The following is a 14,314-nucleotide window of genomic DNA, read 5'->3' as shown; positions in this document are numbered from 1 at the left end:
TATCTAATGAGCTAACAATTTTTAGTAGACTCCCAAATGCAATTAGACAATTAATTTCATAATACAGAGTCCTGCAAAGTTGGTAGCTAGCATATAAACATGCTTGGGTCACAAGAAACAACAACTTCAAGCTAAATTTGAAGTTTACAATGGAAGAGGTGGGACAAAGTGTTTCCCCTATTAGTCCGAATGATAATAAAGAGTTGAAAGACAAACCCATGTGATCTCTCATGCGTCATTATCTATTACTCAACCCAGCAGAGAGCCTTGCTCCACCATTCATTCAAAGCAACAGAGGATATCCTTCTTTAATGTTTTTATTTATAAATAAGCCTTCACTTAGAGGCTAACCATTCACTACACAAGCAAAGCTTTCCTTTTCTCAACATCCTTTGAGATCTTCTCTTCATTTCCCTATACAACAATGGGTTTCCGTTTGCCACGAGTGGTTCCGGCAAAGAAATTTCTTCAACGATCCTTCTCCAATTCAAACAAAGCAGCTTCAATGGCAGTAGATGTCCCCAAAGGCCATTTCGCAGTTTATGTCGGAGAGCATGAAAAGAAGCGGTATGTTGTTCCTTTGTCATTGTTGAACCAACCATCATTTCAAGACTTGCTTATTCAAGCCGAAGAAGAATATGGATTTGATCATCCAACGGGGGGTCTAACAATTCCCTGCAGAGAAGATGCATTTGTTGATCTTGTTTCAAGCTTAAATGCCTCACCAAATTGACCAAAATTAGGAACATTCATCAACAAAATTTTGTAAAGCATAGACACGGTCAATACAACATTGTAGACCTTGATTTTTCCCCATTTTGATTCTCTTTTCAATGTGGAGTGTGAAATGGCTCCCAGAATGATAAATTTATAAAGGATTTTATCAGAATTACTGGTTCAAATTTTCTCTCGAAGTATATTTCATGTCTCTTTAGGCCTTGTTTTAGATTTTTGTCCACTTCTTTTTCATTGACATCAACATGTCGTCATCTTGGGGACAATTAATTTTTCCTTGAACTTCTTAGTAATGACTGTCGTTTGTTGAAGGAATATGTTGTTATATTTTTCATACTTTGTTTCCTTACCAAATTTTTTACGAAACTAAATAAATAATAACGCTTGGATTGTTAACACGATCAAGTATCTCGCTCAACATATTAGTGAACAAGGCGTGCGTTATTAGGTTTGGGTGAAGCTGAGGTGTGTTGTAGAAGCACATAAATCAAAAAATCCATTCGATCTTTTGATTTGATATTTGAATTGGGTAAAACTTGAAGTTGAATTGGGTTCCATTAGAATGATTCTTATATGAATCATAATAAATGCGTAAGAATTAAATAAATAAAAAAAAGAGAATAAATATTAAAAAAAAAAAAAAACGACAACAACGACGACAATAACATTATAGGCATGGTGTTGAGATTTCCCCCTAAGGGGTCCTGTGTCTTTTGAGGAGTCAATCTCCAAAACCCAAAGCCCTATAGTTACTAGTTGATCATTGTTTTTTTACCCGGACTAGAGAATTGCCTAATTGAAAAATGACTTTCTCCGACATTAAATATGGTTAAAATAACATCAAATCAAAACATATACATCTGACAGCTAAAACAAACTCCAAAGAGAGAGAGGGGAAAAAAAAAAAGAAAAGAAGAAAGACACCATGATGCACAGTCGACTGCCAAATATGTGATCAACGAGTCAAACGACAGTTGAGCAAATGTCGAATTAGATAAGGTACAAAATGTTTTGGCACAACTGCCTTAAAAACTTTGACTTCAACGTTAAATTAAATACAATAAAACCATCCATCAAGAAAGAAATCTTATCAACAAAAACAATTCTACTTTTTTAGTTTGTCAGCATAGCCAAGAAACTCTAGTTGAACTCCTGCTAGTGTACAAATTCATCGCAAAAATTAATTAAAAAGAAAAAGAAACCATAGTAGCTGCACAAGATTGCCTTTTCGCAGAAAGCCGTCGCACTTCACTTGCACACGCACACATAATGGCAGCACGTCTTATATCAGATCGGCAACATTCATGGGCATTTCATCGATCTGGGTACTATAATACTGTTCAATGTCTCTCAAAATCTTGATATCATCACTCTTAACGAAGTTTATTGCAACACCCTAAAAACAAGTAAACCCCATTATTGTGAGAACTGACAAGTTGGAATCAAACACTTAAAAAGCAAATTGAAGCAAGCAGACGAAATCAATTAAAGCATATATGCTGTACTATGTAACGTAAATTTGGCATATCAAGGAAAAAAAAAAGGGACTACAGCGTATTGAAGAAAGTAAATCCTAAATAGCAGACACTTGATTCTGAAGACCCCCAAAAAAAAAGCATATGCCGTACTACTTTGTAACATGAACTTGGCAAAATAAATTTGGTGCAACAAGCAAAGTACTGGTCTCTACTAAAACCATTTTTACCAGTGTAACACTTCAAGCTAAAGAAATTTGACGCAGTATACAAGTAGTTCGGGAAAAAGGAAGTTAATATGAACAAATTAGGGAAAATTGTTTGTGAAAGCTCAAAACAGAAACAAAATAAATCAGAAAATATAACTTTCTATGGGCTCGCTAGAATCATTAGTATGACACTCTTTACTAAATCTTCGGATTTTACTTAGCAAAGCTATTAAAGTCTTTAGATATGCTAGAACCTGGAGCGTTAATATTCCAAAAACCCAACAAATAATATATCCAGGAGTACCGTCTATATTTGCTGGAAGTACTTCAAAATTAAATTTTCAAAGTCAAAAACAAACCAACACATTCAAAATAAATAAATAAATAAATAAAAGCTCCCCAATAAGCTCACACTTTCTAAGCCACAAGAATGAAATATGCACAGCACCTTAAATGTTGCATGCCTTAAGCTGTCAAATGTTGAAACGTTTTCTCCTAGCCTGATTATAAGTGCACTTGTTCAAGTTTTTCAGCTTAAAGTTGGTAAATTTTAGTTCCTTAGCACAAAACCAGGTTACCCTCCCATTCTAGAAAAACTAAAAACTAAAAGGATACTCTGATATTTTGTCTTCGATGAAAATAAATGCCTAGACATATAGGAAGTTGTGGACAAATACCTTGCGCCCAAAACGACCAGAACGGCCAATACGGTGAATGTAGAGCTCTCGATTGTTTGGAAGGTCATAATTGATAACTAAGGAAACCTGAATGAAAAGGGGGGAAAAAAAGGAATAACATGGTCAGAACTCAGAAGAACCTTGGCTGCAAAATGGAAATTTACATAGCCATAATTTTGCATCTTCCTAGATATGCATGCTCTGGAGAAAATTGATAATAACCAAAGCAAGTGATTAACTGTGATAATAACATATTAGCAGTAGAGATAGAAGTAGTTTGATCGAGCTAAAAAAACAGTGTATGTCATAAACCAGTAGAATACCATTACCTATATTGTTCTGACTTTTTAAATGACACAAAAATTGATACGTGTAACAGAAATGGACAAAAAACTCATTGCACGACATAACCATTTCATAGTAACCAGCAGCAGAAATAGCAAACTTGTAGATTCTCTTACTTTATTTTTTTTTTTTTCCTTTGCCAGAAATAACAAACTCGATTACATTTCCAGTGAAAAGAAAATTCTAATGAGCATTTCAAACAATCACACAATATAGATTTACTTTATTTACAATTGTATAAATCCTCTTTAGGAATCCAGCCCACTTTGTAACTGAGTTAGACAACTGGACCCTCACAAGCACCAAATACTTGTCAAAAAAGTGTGGAACATCCTATAACTAAGAAAATATTTTGCATGGAATGAAAATGACACTTTTCATGCCATCTTATTTTTCACAATCAAATAGGATCCAGAATTAGAATCGTCTACCAACAACATTCTGAAAAACATTTACTAGACCAATTGAATATAAAAAGAAATTGAAAAAAATTTAATCTTCTTGTAGATGGTGTGGCATTAGAAACTTGCAAAATACCTCCAAAAAACATAGCAGTGAGATAACTTGCCTGTTGGACATCAAGGCCCCGGGCCCAAACATCTGTTGTGATCAAGACACGGGTCGTACCATCCCGAAACTCTCCCATAATTGCATCTCTTTCTTTTTGAGGCATGTCTCCATGCATCGCTGATACAGTAAAATTATTGCTACGCATCTTTTCCGTGAGCCAATCCACCTATCCAATTGAAGTGGGAAAAAAGATCAATATCCATAGATCAAGAAAACAGATAATGTAACTAACACGAAATAATCTAAATCTAAAAACCAGTGGCAAGACTGATATCCTCCTTATGCCTCTTAGTGCTTTATACAAAAAGGTCTAAACTGGTAGCCTCAGGGGAATTAAAAGGAAGATAATGGTTTCTGTAGAGAATCAAACCATCCTGCATAACACACTTGCATAAAGGACATCATTACTACCAATAGCTGCAAAACATATTTCATCCTAGTGACATAAATCATTCATACAAAAAGTCCATTTATTGGAAAAGTATAAGGTCCAATAACACATGAGCTTTGTTAAATAAACCCAATAAGAGGTATGGAACCTTCCTAGTTTCTCGTCAAAGAGGAGGAAAAAAGAATGAGATTTTTGGAACCTAATAGTAAATGTACCTTTCGTTTTGTATTACAGAAGATAACAGCTTGCGTAATTGTAAGTGTATCATAAAGATCACATAGAGTATCAAATTTCCACTCCTCTCTTTCAACTGCAACAAAAAATTGCTTGATTCCCTGTAATCAAAGAAAACAAAGTTAAACACAAATTACAAATCAGAAAACACTCACCCAGAATCAGATAAAACAGAGAAACACTTGCCTCCAATGTCAATTCATCACGTTTAACGAGAATCCTCACAGGATCAGTCATAAATTTATTTGTTATCTCAAGGATTTCATGTGGAAGGGTGGCAGAAATCAAGACAACCTACAATCATAAATCACAAGTTGTCAACTTGTCATTAGATGCGCAATACTAGTTTACACAAGTCTTGAGTTTCAGAGATAAGAATGACAAGAAAAAAAGTTATTTAGTGTATGTTCAAATACACAGAATATGTTGAGACCAAAGGAAGAAAGATATCAAATGCAAGACTTTCTAACAATAAAACAATAAAGATTATTACATCCTCAATGTGAAAAGCAAAATCAAACTTAAGATTCAACCTTCTTTGACTATCAAAACAAGTAGGAAAATGCAAACTTGGGAACAATCCGTTAAAACACAATTAAGGGGGGATCTTGAACAAACAGACCAGCAAAGATCTACAAAATCAAAACATGGAGTATTTTTTAAACTTCAGAATTTCAGCTTGTTACAAATAAGTAGCAGTAAATGAAAAGTTTCAACCATGCATAACACTGAAAAAGGAGTTCTATGTTTACTCCATTGGAAATAAAGAGAGATCTTAAATTAAAATAAAATTGCAAAATGAACACTTAAATGGGAACTAACAAATCAATAGAACAACAAGCGCAAATAGAAACTTTAAGCAGATGCTTAAAACATAAACCATAAGTACATTTACATATGTAAAATATATGCAGACAGAAATAAAACCTGAAGCTCTGGTGGAAGATATCGGTACACATCGTAAATCTGATCCTTGAATCCTCTGCTCAACATTTCATCAGATTCATCCTGGTGATAAACATCAAAGATCGCATATATCAAGAATACAGGGTGGAAGAAACTATTAAGAACTCGGAAGCGACACAGGAAAAAACCGAAACTGCAAGAGAAAACTCACAAGAATAAGTAATTTAATGGCTCTGGTACGTAGTGTTCTCCTCTTGATCATGTCACATACTCTTCCAGGAGTTCCAGACACCACATGAACTCCATATTCTAGTTGCCTTATATCCTCACCAACACTTTTCCCTCCAATGCATGAGTGAGCTTGTATATTTATGTAACTGCCAATTGCAAGTATTACTTTCTCAGTCTGAGTCGCCAATTCCCTTGTCGGTGACAAGATCAATGCTTGAACCCTGAAATCCAAAATTAAAAAATAAATAAGTAAATGCTGATTTTGTTATTTTTTTTATAACCAGTATCTGAAACTTTGCCCCAACTAATCCACAGGATCCATGCAAAGCGCCCCCCTCCATATCGGGTAAAACTTGGGCATTTGGCCTGCAAGTGTGACCCAATGGGAACCAAACCTTAGACCTAATGCTTCCTAAGGCACTAAGTCGGAGTGATTCACCACTGAGCCAACCCCTTGCGATTGGCAAGATTGCAAGCCCTAAGAAACACCCAAATCCGTACTTTTTACAGTTGCATATCTTAAGCACTGATAAAAGGCCAATTTTGCCTTGAGACTAATTACAACCTTATACGAAGAAAACATAGGGCAGAACAAACAATTTTCCCATCCAAAATCTCCCAACTTGAACATTCACACCCTAAAAGGAAACAATTTCAAAATGTTGCATCCTTTCATTCTCGTATTTTAAGCTCTAATTAAGTTTCCTCCATAAACAAATACCCGTATCTCCTAAACACCCAAAACATTTTTCCATGGAACAAACAAACTAAATAAATAAATAAGACGTCAAAAATCTTGTATGGTCCTGAAAACTTATGAACAAAACAAAACAATAATCCAAAAATACTACAAATTAACCTAGGGTTTCGTAAGACTATAGCTATTGCAAAGCCTAGTTAATCTTTATCCGACGCATCAACAATATTTCACTTCTCCAAATCAAATTCTCTCACCGAAAACATAACAAAACAAGCCCCAGACAATGAACAGATTGTGTGCTCCAAAAATCCTAACGAAGAAAATATCACCACGAATGAATGTATTACAAAAATCTTGAGTACTATAGTCATGGAAAAAGAAAAATTAGGGTTTCTGAGAATCAATGTTCTGTATGTCAAAATCCATGTGCGGAAAAGCGAAACGTACTCTCTGGTGGAAGTATCGACAAGCTGACAGACGGTAAGAGCAATCATGGAGGTCTTTCCGGTACCGGACTGGGCCTGGGCAATGACGTCGCGGCCCTCGATGATCGGCCTGACGGCTCTCTGCTGGATGGCGGAGGGCTTCTCGAAGCCATAGCCGTAGATTCCTCGGAGTAGATCGTCCTTTATTCCCATCTGGTCGAAGCTCAGAATCGGCTCTATTCCCTCCGTCGTGACGAAGTCGAGCTTGTCGTCCAACGCCGAGCCACCGCCCCTTCTGGCACGGTTCGCCGGAACGACACTGGTTGCAGCGCCGGAGGCCATTGCGTTGCGCTTAAGCTTTTAGGTTTTCCCTCGAGGATGAAGATGGCGGTTTCTAGGGTTCACGCGATTGCGCCAATTTTGAGATTTTGGGAAGATGAGGAGGGAAAAGAGCGTGAAAATTAGTCCTTTTAAGCCTCAAGTCGTTTTTGGAAAAATAAAATATAAAATAGGAAAGCAAAGGGCATGACTACAGTCTACAGCACCGCCCCATATTTTTGTAATGATATATATATATATATATATATATTTTCCTGTTCTGTTCTGATTTAAAATAAGTTTAAAATATTAAACCAGAATCAAGATTTAAATTAGAATTAAAATTTTCTAAAATCATCTCGTCTCTTCATTTTAGATGGTTTAAATTTTAAGTTCTTATTTCAATTTTAAAATTATAGTTTGGATTATAAAGTCAAATCATAAATCGTAATTTTAGTTTTAAAACTAAAATTATCTTAATTTGAATCCTCCTCGTACTAAACATATTTTAAAATTATCTTAATTTAAACTCTCATACTAAACACAACTTTATAATAGAATTTGAGATTTAACAGGGTACGAAATACAAAATTAGAAATAAAAGAGTTAAAAGGGGAAAAAGGAAGCACAAAAAGGAGTATGGAAAAGAAAAGAAAAGAAAAAAAGAAGTAAAGCAAAGCAAAGCCAAAAAAAAAAAAAAACAACGGTGCGTTTTTTACGACCAAAATTAAAACAATAGACTTATATGCCATTTTTTATATAATTATTATTAGGATTAATTAGGACATAAAATAAAAAAATATAAAACGAAAAAAGAAATCTATCATCATTCGCATATAAGAGCAACTCCAACCATATTAGTCATTTCGGGGACGTTTGGAATGAGGATTCAGCCCTTGATTCGAATCAGGTTCGTGGCTCGCTACAGTATTTTCTCTCACAAAAAATACACATAAATCGAAAATGATTCTAATCCATGAACCAAACGTTAGCACGTTAATGATTTAACTTTCTTTTAGCTTTGCTCCACTCTAACCATTAGCTAAACAGTTAGGTATTTTTACTAAAGCATTTTCCACTAGCTATATAACTAGTAAGAAGTGGCGGGTTCGTTTGGAGGGTTCAAATCAGGGTGATTCTAGTTTTAATTTTAGAACCAGAACCATTATTCATGATTTTGAGTTCAACTCATAGTTCTGAACCATAACCAGAATGAGGGGTTTGAACCACCCAAAACTAAGGGGTGGTTTTAAAATCAGTGGTGATTCATGGTTTAAAACATCACATCAGAGTTCAAACCTTGAATCAGAACTATCCTAACCAAACATTGATTCTGGATGAGTCAAATCAGAACCACTTTTTACTCTTTGTAAACAAACACTGATTCTAAACCAGAATCATAGTTTTGGGTTCAGAACCCTTACACCAAACAACACTATTCTTTTTATTCTTTTATTTTTTGTTTTGACATAAAAGTAAAAGTTAAAAAAAAGTTATTTATATTTTAAACTTAAAAAAATATTAAAATAATTTATGTTTAACTCAAATAGAGAGTATAGTTGAAGTAACTCACTAAAAAATTATTGGATAAAATAATTTTTTAACAATTTTAGCTAGAATTTAGTTAAAATTTAAAAAAACTTCTTTAGGGATGCTCTAACAGATTTAAGAGATGCCACTATCTTCTTGTCAGACTTTTCTTGAAATCTTTTATTATTATTTTATTATTTATTTTTTTCTTATAAAAATCAGCAACTTAGCCCTTCAATAGTATAACTACCGCCTTAAGGGCTTTTATTTTTGGGAAATGATACGGTACCAAATCTCTCTTTTTCAATGTCGATAACGAATTTGTTAGTCCAAAATTAAGTAAGCTCGTCATTAGATGAATAAGTCATCCACACTAGATCATTTAAAATAAAAAAGTTGTAGATTAATTGAATATGCCTCTGGTGACCTGTTGGATCTGAAAATGACTAGATCACCGAGAGGGTAGTCGGGGTTGCCTTTGGTGACACCAGATCGCAATGGTGGGTACTTAAGGAATTCGGTTGGAGATAACCCATCGCGACTTATCATGACGGTGACAAGGTCACGATCTTATCATGATCCATCGCGATGGGTTGCGACAATGATGGAGGTTGCGATCTTGTCGCAACCTATCACTATAGAGGCCGTGAAAGCGACGAGGTCGCGAGCTCGTCACGACCCATCACGACAATGGTTGCGATCTCATCTTGATGACGACGAAAGTCACGATTCGTGATTTTATCACAATGGGGCTACAAGCTTAGGGGCATGTTCCGGCACGACTAGGACGAACCTGTGTGGCAAATTCAGGCGTAACGGAGTTGTGTAGTAGATGCCAGATTTTTTTTTGTATTTTTCATTTTTTATTTATTATTTAGGTTAGAAAGGGTTGTAAGTAAATGTGGTTGGGTCTATTTTTGTCGTTATGGGAATGCGATATAGGACCATTAAATCCTAATTCGAAATTTGAAATCCCAATCCAAGAGTGAATGTTTATCTTATGGTAGTCCAAAACGTCGAGTTTGAAGCATGTTACCTTTTTTCTTGCATTTTTTAGTTTCAACTCCTTCATTTATTTGTTTTGTTGGTTTTGTTATCTCTTATTTTATGTTCATATCATTATCTCTATTTGCCTCGCACTACTTCAAATACTATGCTTGTTGTGTGGGAAAATGTGGGTGACATATGGAACGGTGACAACGTGACATGTGGCCCTATTTTCCTTCAAAAGGTGACAACCCTCGACGCTTGAAGCTCGCTTCCCCTCGACGCCGCAAAGAAAGGCCCAAATTAGGGCGTCGACCAGTTGTGCCGTCGAACTTATGCAACAAACTTCCTCTGGAAAGGGTCGACTGTCAAAAAAGACACGAGGTCTACGCGGCACAGACGGCGAGGGGAATACTTCAAAAAGGAGCCTGACATCACAAGTTGTGTCTAGGGGTGGGAGACGTCTGCAATACGGGCATTAATTGCAAACCCCTAAACTACCCTACAGTGGGCAGTGAAGGATTACAGGAATCCACAGAGCCGTAATAGAAGACCAATTGGCTGAGTGAACAGTTTAAAAGGTGATTAGTGGGCTATGGTCTGAGCCTAGAAAGATAGGCCACTCGAGTACTTCTACCTATGAGGGAAAACCACCCACGAAGGAAGCTTGAGCTATAAAAAGGGCAAAGCCCCAACACGAAGGAAGGGGACTTCTCGAGTATTGAATGATAGAGAGAATATACGTGCATTGTAAAAAGTCGAAAAGAAATATATCATACACAAGTGGATGTAACTCTTCATTAACAGAGTGAACTACTATAAATCTCGTGTGTCCTCTCATTCAAGCACTATACTCATGCTTACAAAAAATAACAAACACTTTATAGCATAATTTCAAATATACCGTTAATTTCTAGCCAGTAACCCAACGGGATACCAATGGGTAACCCGGCGTATTTCTGTTGACGGAATTCAGCCATCAACAATTGGCGACTCCGCTGGGGACCGAACCCAGAATCTCTGGCTCATACGTTTGTTGACATGCCTCCAAAAAGAAGAATTGAGGCCATTAACCAAGGCGGCCTGATGAAAGAAACTGCCGCACATCTGGCAAATGATGGGATGGAAGGAGACCTACCTACGGTTAGAAATGGGGCCCCACCCCCAGACATACCGCAACCAGACCCTGTGCAGATGCAGGCCCAGCTCACTACCCTGACCGACCTGGTGCGAGGACTGATGACCGTAGTTGAGCGCTTGGATGGAAAAAACTCGATGCCGCCTCTGGAAGACGCTCCAAGACTGCTAGAAGCTGCCGTGGCTGAAAACCATAACCCCGGTGACCACCAAGATATCCCAGAAGGAATCGGGGACAGTGAAAATCTTAGAGGTGATCCCAGGCCTCGACCCTCTCAATCCACCGGCAGTCGTCTAAGGGCCGCCGGACTCCGGGCTCCTGAGAACCAAATAGCCGGAGGCCTGGGAAACCCCGAAGCGCCACCTCAGAACCCAAGCAGAAACCTTCTAGGAGATGCGGGGTCGGTGTAAGTGGGCGGACGGGCAGGAGGCGGACCCAACGCACAAGGGCAGAGGCGTCAAGAGGAGCTGGTTTAGCAATCTCTATGGAGGAGGCACTAGCCATTATGGAGCACATGGCCAGCTTAAAGCAAAAGCTCGCGGGCGATGTCGCTGGCCTAAAGAAAAATATAAGGCGAGTGGCCGAGGTGGTGAGCGTCGACATCACACCTAGCCAGACGCACGACCACCCGTTTACCGAGGAAATTATGGTGCCACCTCTACCCGATAAATACAGGTCACCCTCGATCCCACTATATGACGGTAGAGGGGATCCTGATGATCACCTAGAAATGTACACGGGGCATATGCTCTTGCATGGATATGCCGAGGAGATCATGTGCCGAGCCTTCTGAAACCATCTAACAGACTCTGCCCGGAGATAGTTTCAAACGCTAAAACCAAACTCCATCTCAAGCTGGGACGAGTTGAAAGAAGCATTTTCCCTCCAGTTTATGGGAGTGAAAAAATATGTCCTTCCAAAGCAAAATTTGACAACAGTATACCAGAAGCCAAACGAGTCATTAAAAGAGTGGCTCGCAAGATATGGGGAAGCTGTCACTGCAACAATAGACATAACCAACAGGGAGGCCTTGATGGGGGCATTATCTAGCATGAAGGAAATTACCCCCTTCAAAAGAGAGCTGAACTGGAAGCCCCTGTCCAGTTACAAAGAATTCCTTGCACGAGCGTAAGGGTACATCAATGTCGAGGAAGCAAATGCAAATGACCCCGAGCACATGTCCAACAAAAACAAAGGGACTGAGCAAAGGTCGACGGCAGGGAAGCAGGACGGAAAGAAACGACGAGGCAGAGGAAGCGGGGACAAGCAGTCTGCTTCGGCGCCGAACACTCCAGAAGCTAAGAAACTGAGGCAAGAGGAGAACCGCAAGCCTCGACCATTTCAAAGGTACGATTCCTACCATGAATTAACAGTATGAGTCGAGGAAGTGTTTAATCAGGTACGTCGCGGGAACTTACTGCGCCGCCCAGAGCCAATGAGGTCATATCCAAGCCGAAGGAACCAGAAGAAATATTGTAGGTTCCACGGCGACGTCGGCCACCACACCAATGATTGTGCCGATCTTAAAGATGAAATAGAAAGGGTAATCCAAGAGGGAAGGCTGCAAGAGTTCAAGGCCGAGTGAAGACCAAGAAACGAGGGTCACGGCGGCCAGAATGACGGTCGATGCCGAGAGGAGAATCATCGACCAGAAGATCGAGAACCCGTCGGCGTCATACGAACTGTCCTCGGCGGTCCGTACATTGGAGGAGACTCGAGGAGATCTCAAAAAGACTACGCCCACGAAGCCAGAAGGGTGTACTAGGAAAGGTTCTGGAGTGTATTCACCGCGAAAGCAACAAGGTTCGACAACACTGACGTAGCATTTAATGAGCACGACGCCAACAGGGTTCACTTCCCCCACAACGACGCCTTGGTGGTAGAAGCTATAATCAGAAATCACACCGTATGCCGAATCCTGGTGGACAATGAAAGCTCGGTAGACCTCCTATACTCCGACTGCCTAGAAAATATGGGGATCCCAAAGGAGCAATTGGAAAAAACCTCAAGGTCGTTGTACTGTTTCACTGGGAACTCCGTCATCCCTCAGGGGACAATCTGACTGCCTATAACCGCCGGGGAGAAACCTCGATAGGCCACCATCATGGCCAATTTTGTGGTAATAAAGAGAGGCTCCCAATACAATGTTGTCATTGGAATGGCGACCCTTCAGGCCCTAAAGGAATGCCGACCCTTCAGGCGCTAAAGGCAATAACCTCCATCTACCACCAAAAGGTCAAATTCCCTACCCCAAACGGTGTATGCAAAATAAAGAGCAACCAGTACGAGGCTAGGGTTGCATATTCTGATGCCTTGCGCGGATATGACCAGCCAGGGAGGCAGGAGTCAATAGTGGTCTATCAAGGCGCCATTGAGGACATAGACCCCAGGGTCCAAGAGGAGGCCGCATGGTCTCAACCCGTCGAGCAATTGGTGGAGATCCGAGTCGACAAGGATGAGCCAACCAGAGTGCTAGAAGTAGGTTCTGACTTAACCCCATCACTTAGGGTGGAAGTCGAGAGCTTCCTCAAGAAGAACCTGGATGTCTTCGCCTGGAATCATGCGGATATGGAATGGATCGACCCATAAGTCATATGTCATTCTCTGAATATCGACCCCTCATATCCCCCAAATGCCAGAAGCGCCGACCAATGAACCCGGAGAGGTACGAGGCATTGAAAAAAGAGATTGATAAGTTAATCAACAACGGTTTCATTAGAGAGGCCCATTATCCTCGATGGGTCTCGAACCCTGTTTTGGTGGTCAAACCTAACGGGACATAGAGAACATGCGTCGACTTCAGTGACCTCAACAAAGCCTGCCCAAATGATGGTTTCCCGCTCCCTCAAATAGACCAAATGGTTGACGCCACTGCACGGCATGAGATGTTGAGTTTTATGGATGCCTATTCCGGATACAACCAGATCCCCATGCATATGATCGACGAAGAGCACACATCCTTCATAACCGATAGAGGCCTCTACTGCTACAAGGTAATGCCTTTTGGCTTGAAAAACGCAAGGGCTACATACCAAAGGCTCGTGAATAAAATGTTTGCTTAACTACTTGGCAAATCAATGGAAGTTTACGTCGATGATATGCTTGTAAAAAGTACCAGGGTCACCCAGCACATCGACCATTTGGGAGAGATGTTTGGAGTGCTGAGAAGATACCACATGAAATTAAACCCCCTAAAATGCGCCTTTAAAGTTGGATCAGGGAAATTGTTTGGTTTCATGGTCAGCAACCGGGGGATAGAGGCTAATCCCGAAAAAGATAAAAGCCTTGCAGGATATGAGGTCTCCAACCAAACCAAAAGAGGTGCAAAGGTTGACAGGGTGTGTCGCCGCTCTGAACAGATTCATATCAAAGGCAACAGATAAGTGTGTTCCCTTCTTCGACGCTTTAAAATGAAGTAAGCATTTTGAATGGACACCACAATG

General features: G+C 39.4%; 2 protein-coding genes across 2 annotated transcripts; one reads left to right on the top strand and one right to left on the bottom strand.

Annotated features, from left to right (window-relative positions):
• Positions 1–396: 396 nt before the first annotated feature.
• Positions 397–871, top strand: LOC21398080 (auxin-induced protein 15A). The gene has a single exon (XM_010113980.2). The coding sequence runs from the start codon at positions 425–427 to the stop codon at positions 731–733; it is 309 nt and encodes a 102-aa protein (XP_010112282.1). The 5' UTR covers positions 397–424; the 3' UTR covers positions 734–871.
• Positions 872–1,676: 805 nt separating this feature from the next.
• On the bottom strand, positions 1,677–7,412 carry LOC21398079 (eukaryotic initiation factor 4A-3). Its single transcript, XM_024175979.1, has 8 exons — positions 6,921–7,412; positions 5,754–5,994; positions 5,564–5,644; positions 4,823–4,930; positions 4,618–4,737; positions 4,010–4,177; positions 3,097–3,183; positions 1,677–2,131 (listed from the first exon to the last, which is right to left on the bottom strand). The coding sequence occupies exons 1-8, from the start codon at positions 7,238–7,240 to the stop codon at positions 2,018–2,020; spliced, it is 1,239 nt and encodes a 412-aa protein (XP_024031747.1). The 5' UTR covers positions 7,241–7,412; the 3' UTR covers positions 1,677–2,017.
• Between the last annotated feature and the right edge of the window lie 6,902 nt (positions 7,413–14,314).

This window comes from Morus notabilis, unplaced genomic scaffold (assembly GCF_000414095.1).
Source record: "Morus notabilis unplaced genomic scaffold, ASM41409v2 Scaffold72, whole genome shotgun sequence".
NCBI lineage: Eukaryota > Viridiplantae > Streptophyta > Magnoliopsida > Rosales > Moraceae > Morus > Morus notabilis.
Note: the sequence above shows the minus strand (reverse complement) of the source record. Positions and strands in the feature narration are given on the sequence as shown.

Excerpts from the sequence above, each read along its gene's own strand:
- LOC21398079 (XM_024175979.1), bottom strand. The coding sequence starts at position 7,240 with ATGGCCTCCGGCGCTGCAACCAGTGTCGTTCCGGCGAACCGTGCCAGA. Across the intron at positions 5,645-5,753 it reads CCATTAAATTACTTATTCTT|GATGAATCTGATGAAATGTT; the intron begins GTGAGTTTTCTC and ends GTTTATCACCAG. Across the intron at positions 3,184-4,009 it reads GGGGCCTTGATGTCCAACAG|GTTTCCTTAGTTATCAATTA; the intron begins GCAAGTTATCTC and ends CTTTTCATTCAG.
- LOC21398080 (XM_010113980.2), top strand. The coding sequence starts at position 425 with ATGGGTTTCCGTTTGCCACGAGTGGTTCCGGCAAAGAAATTTCTTCAA.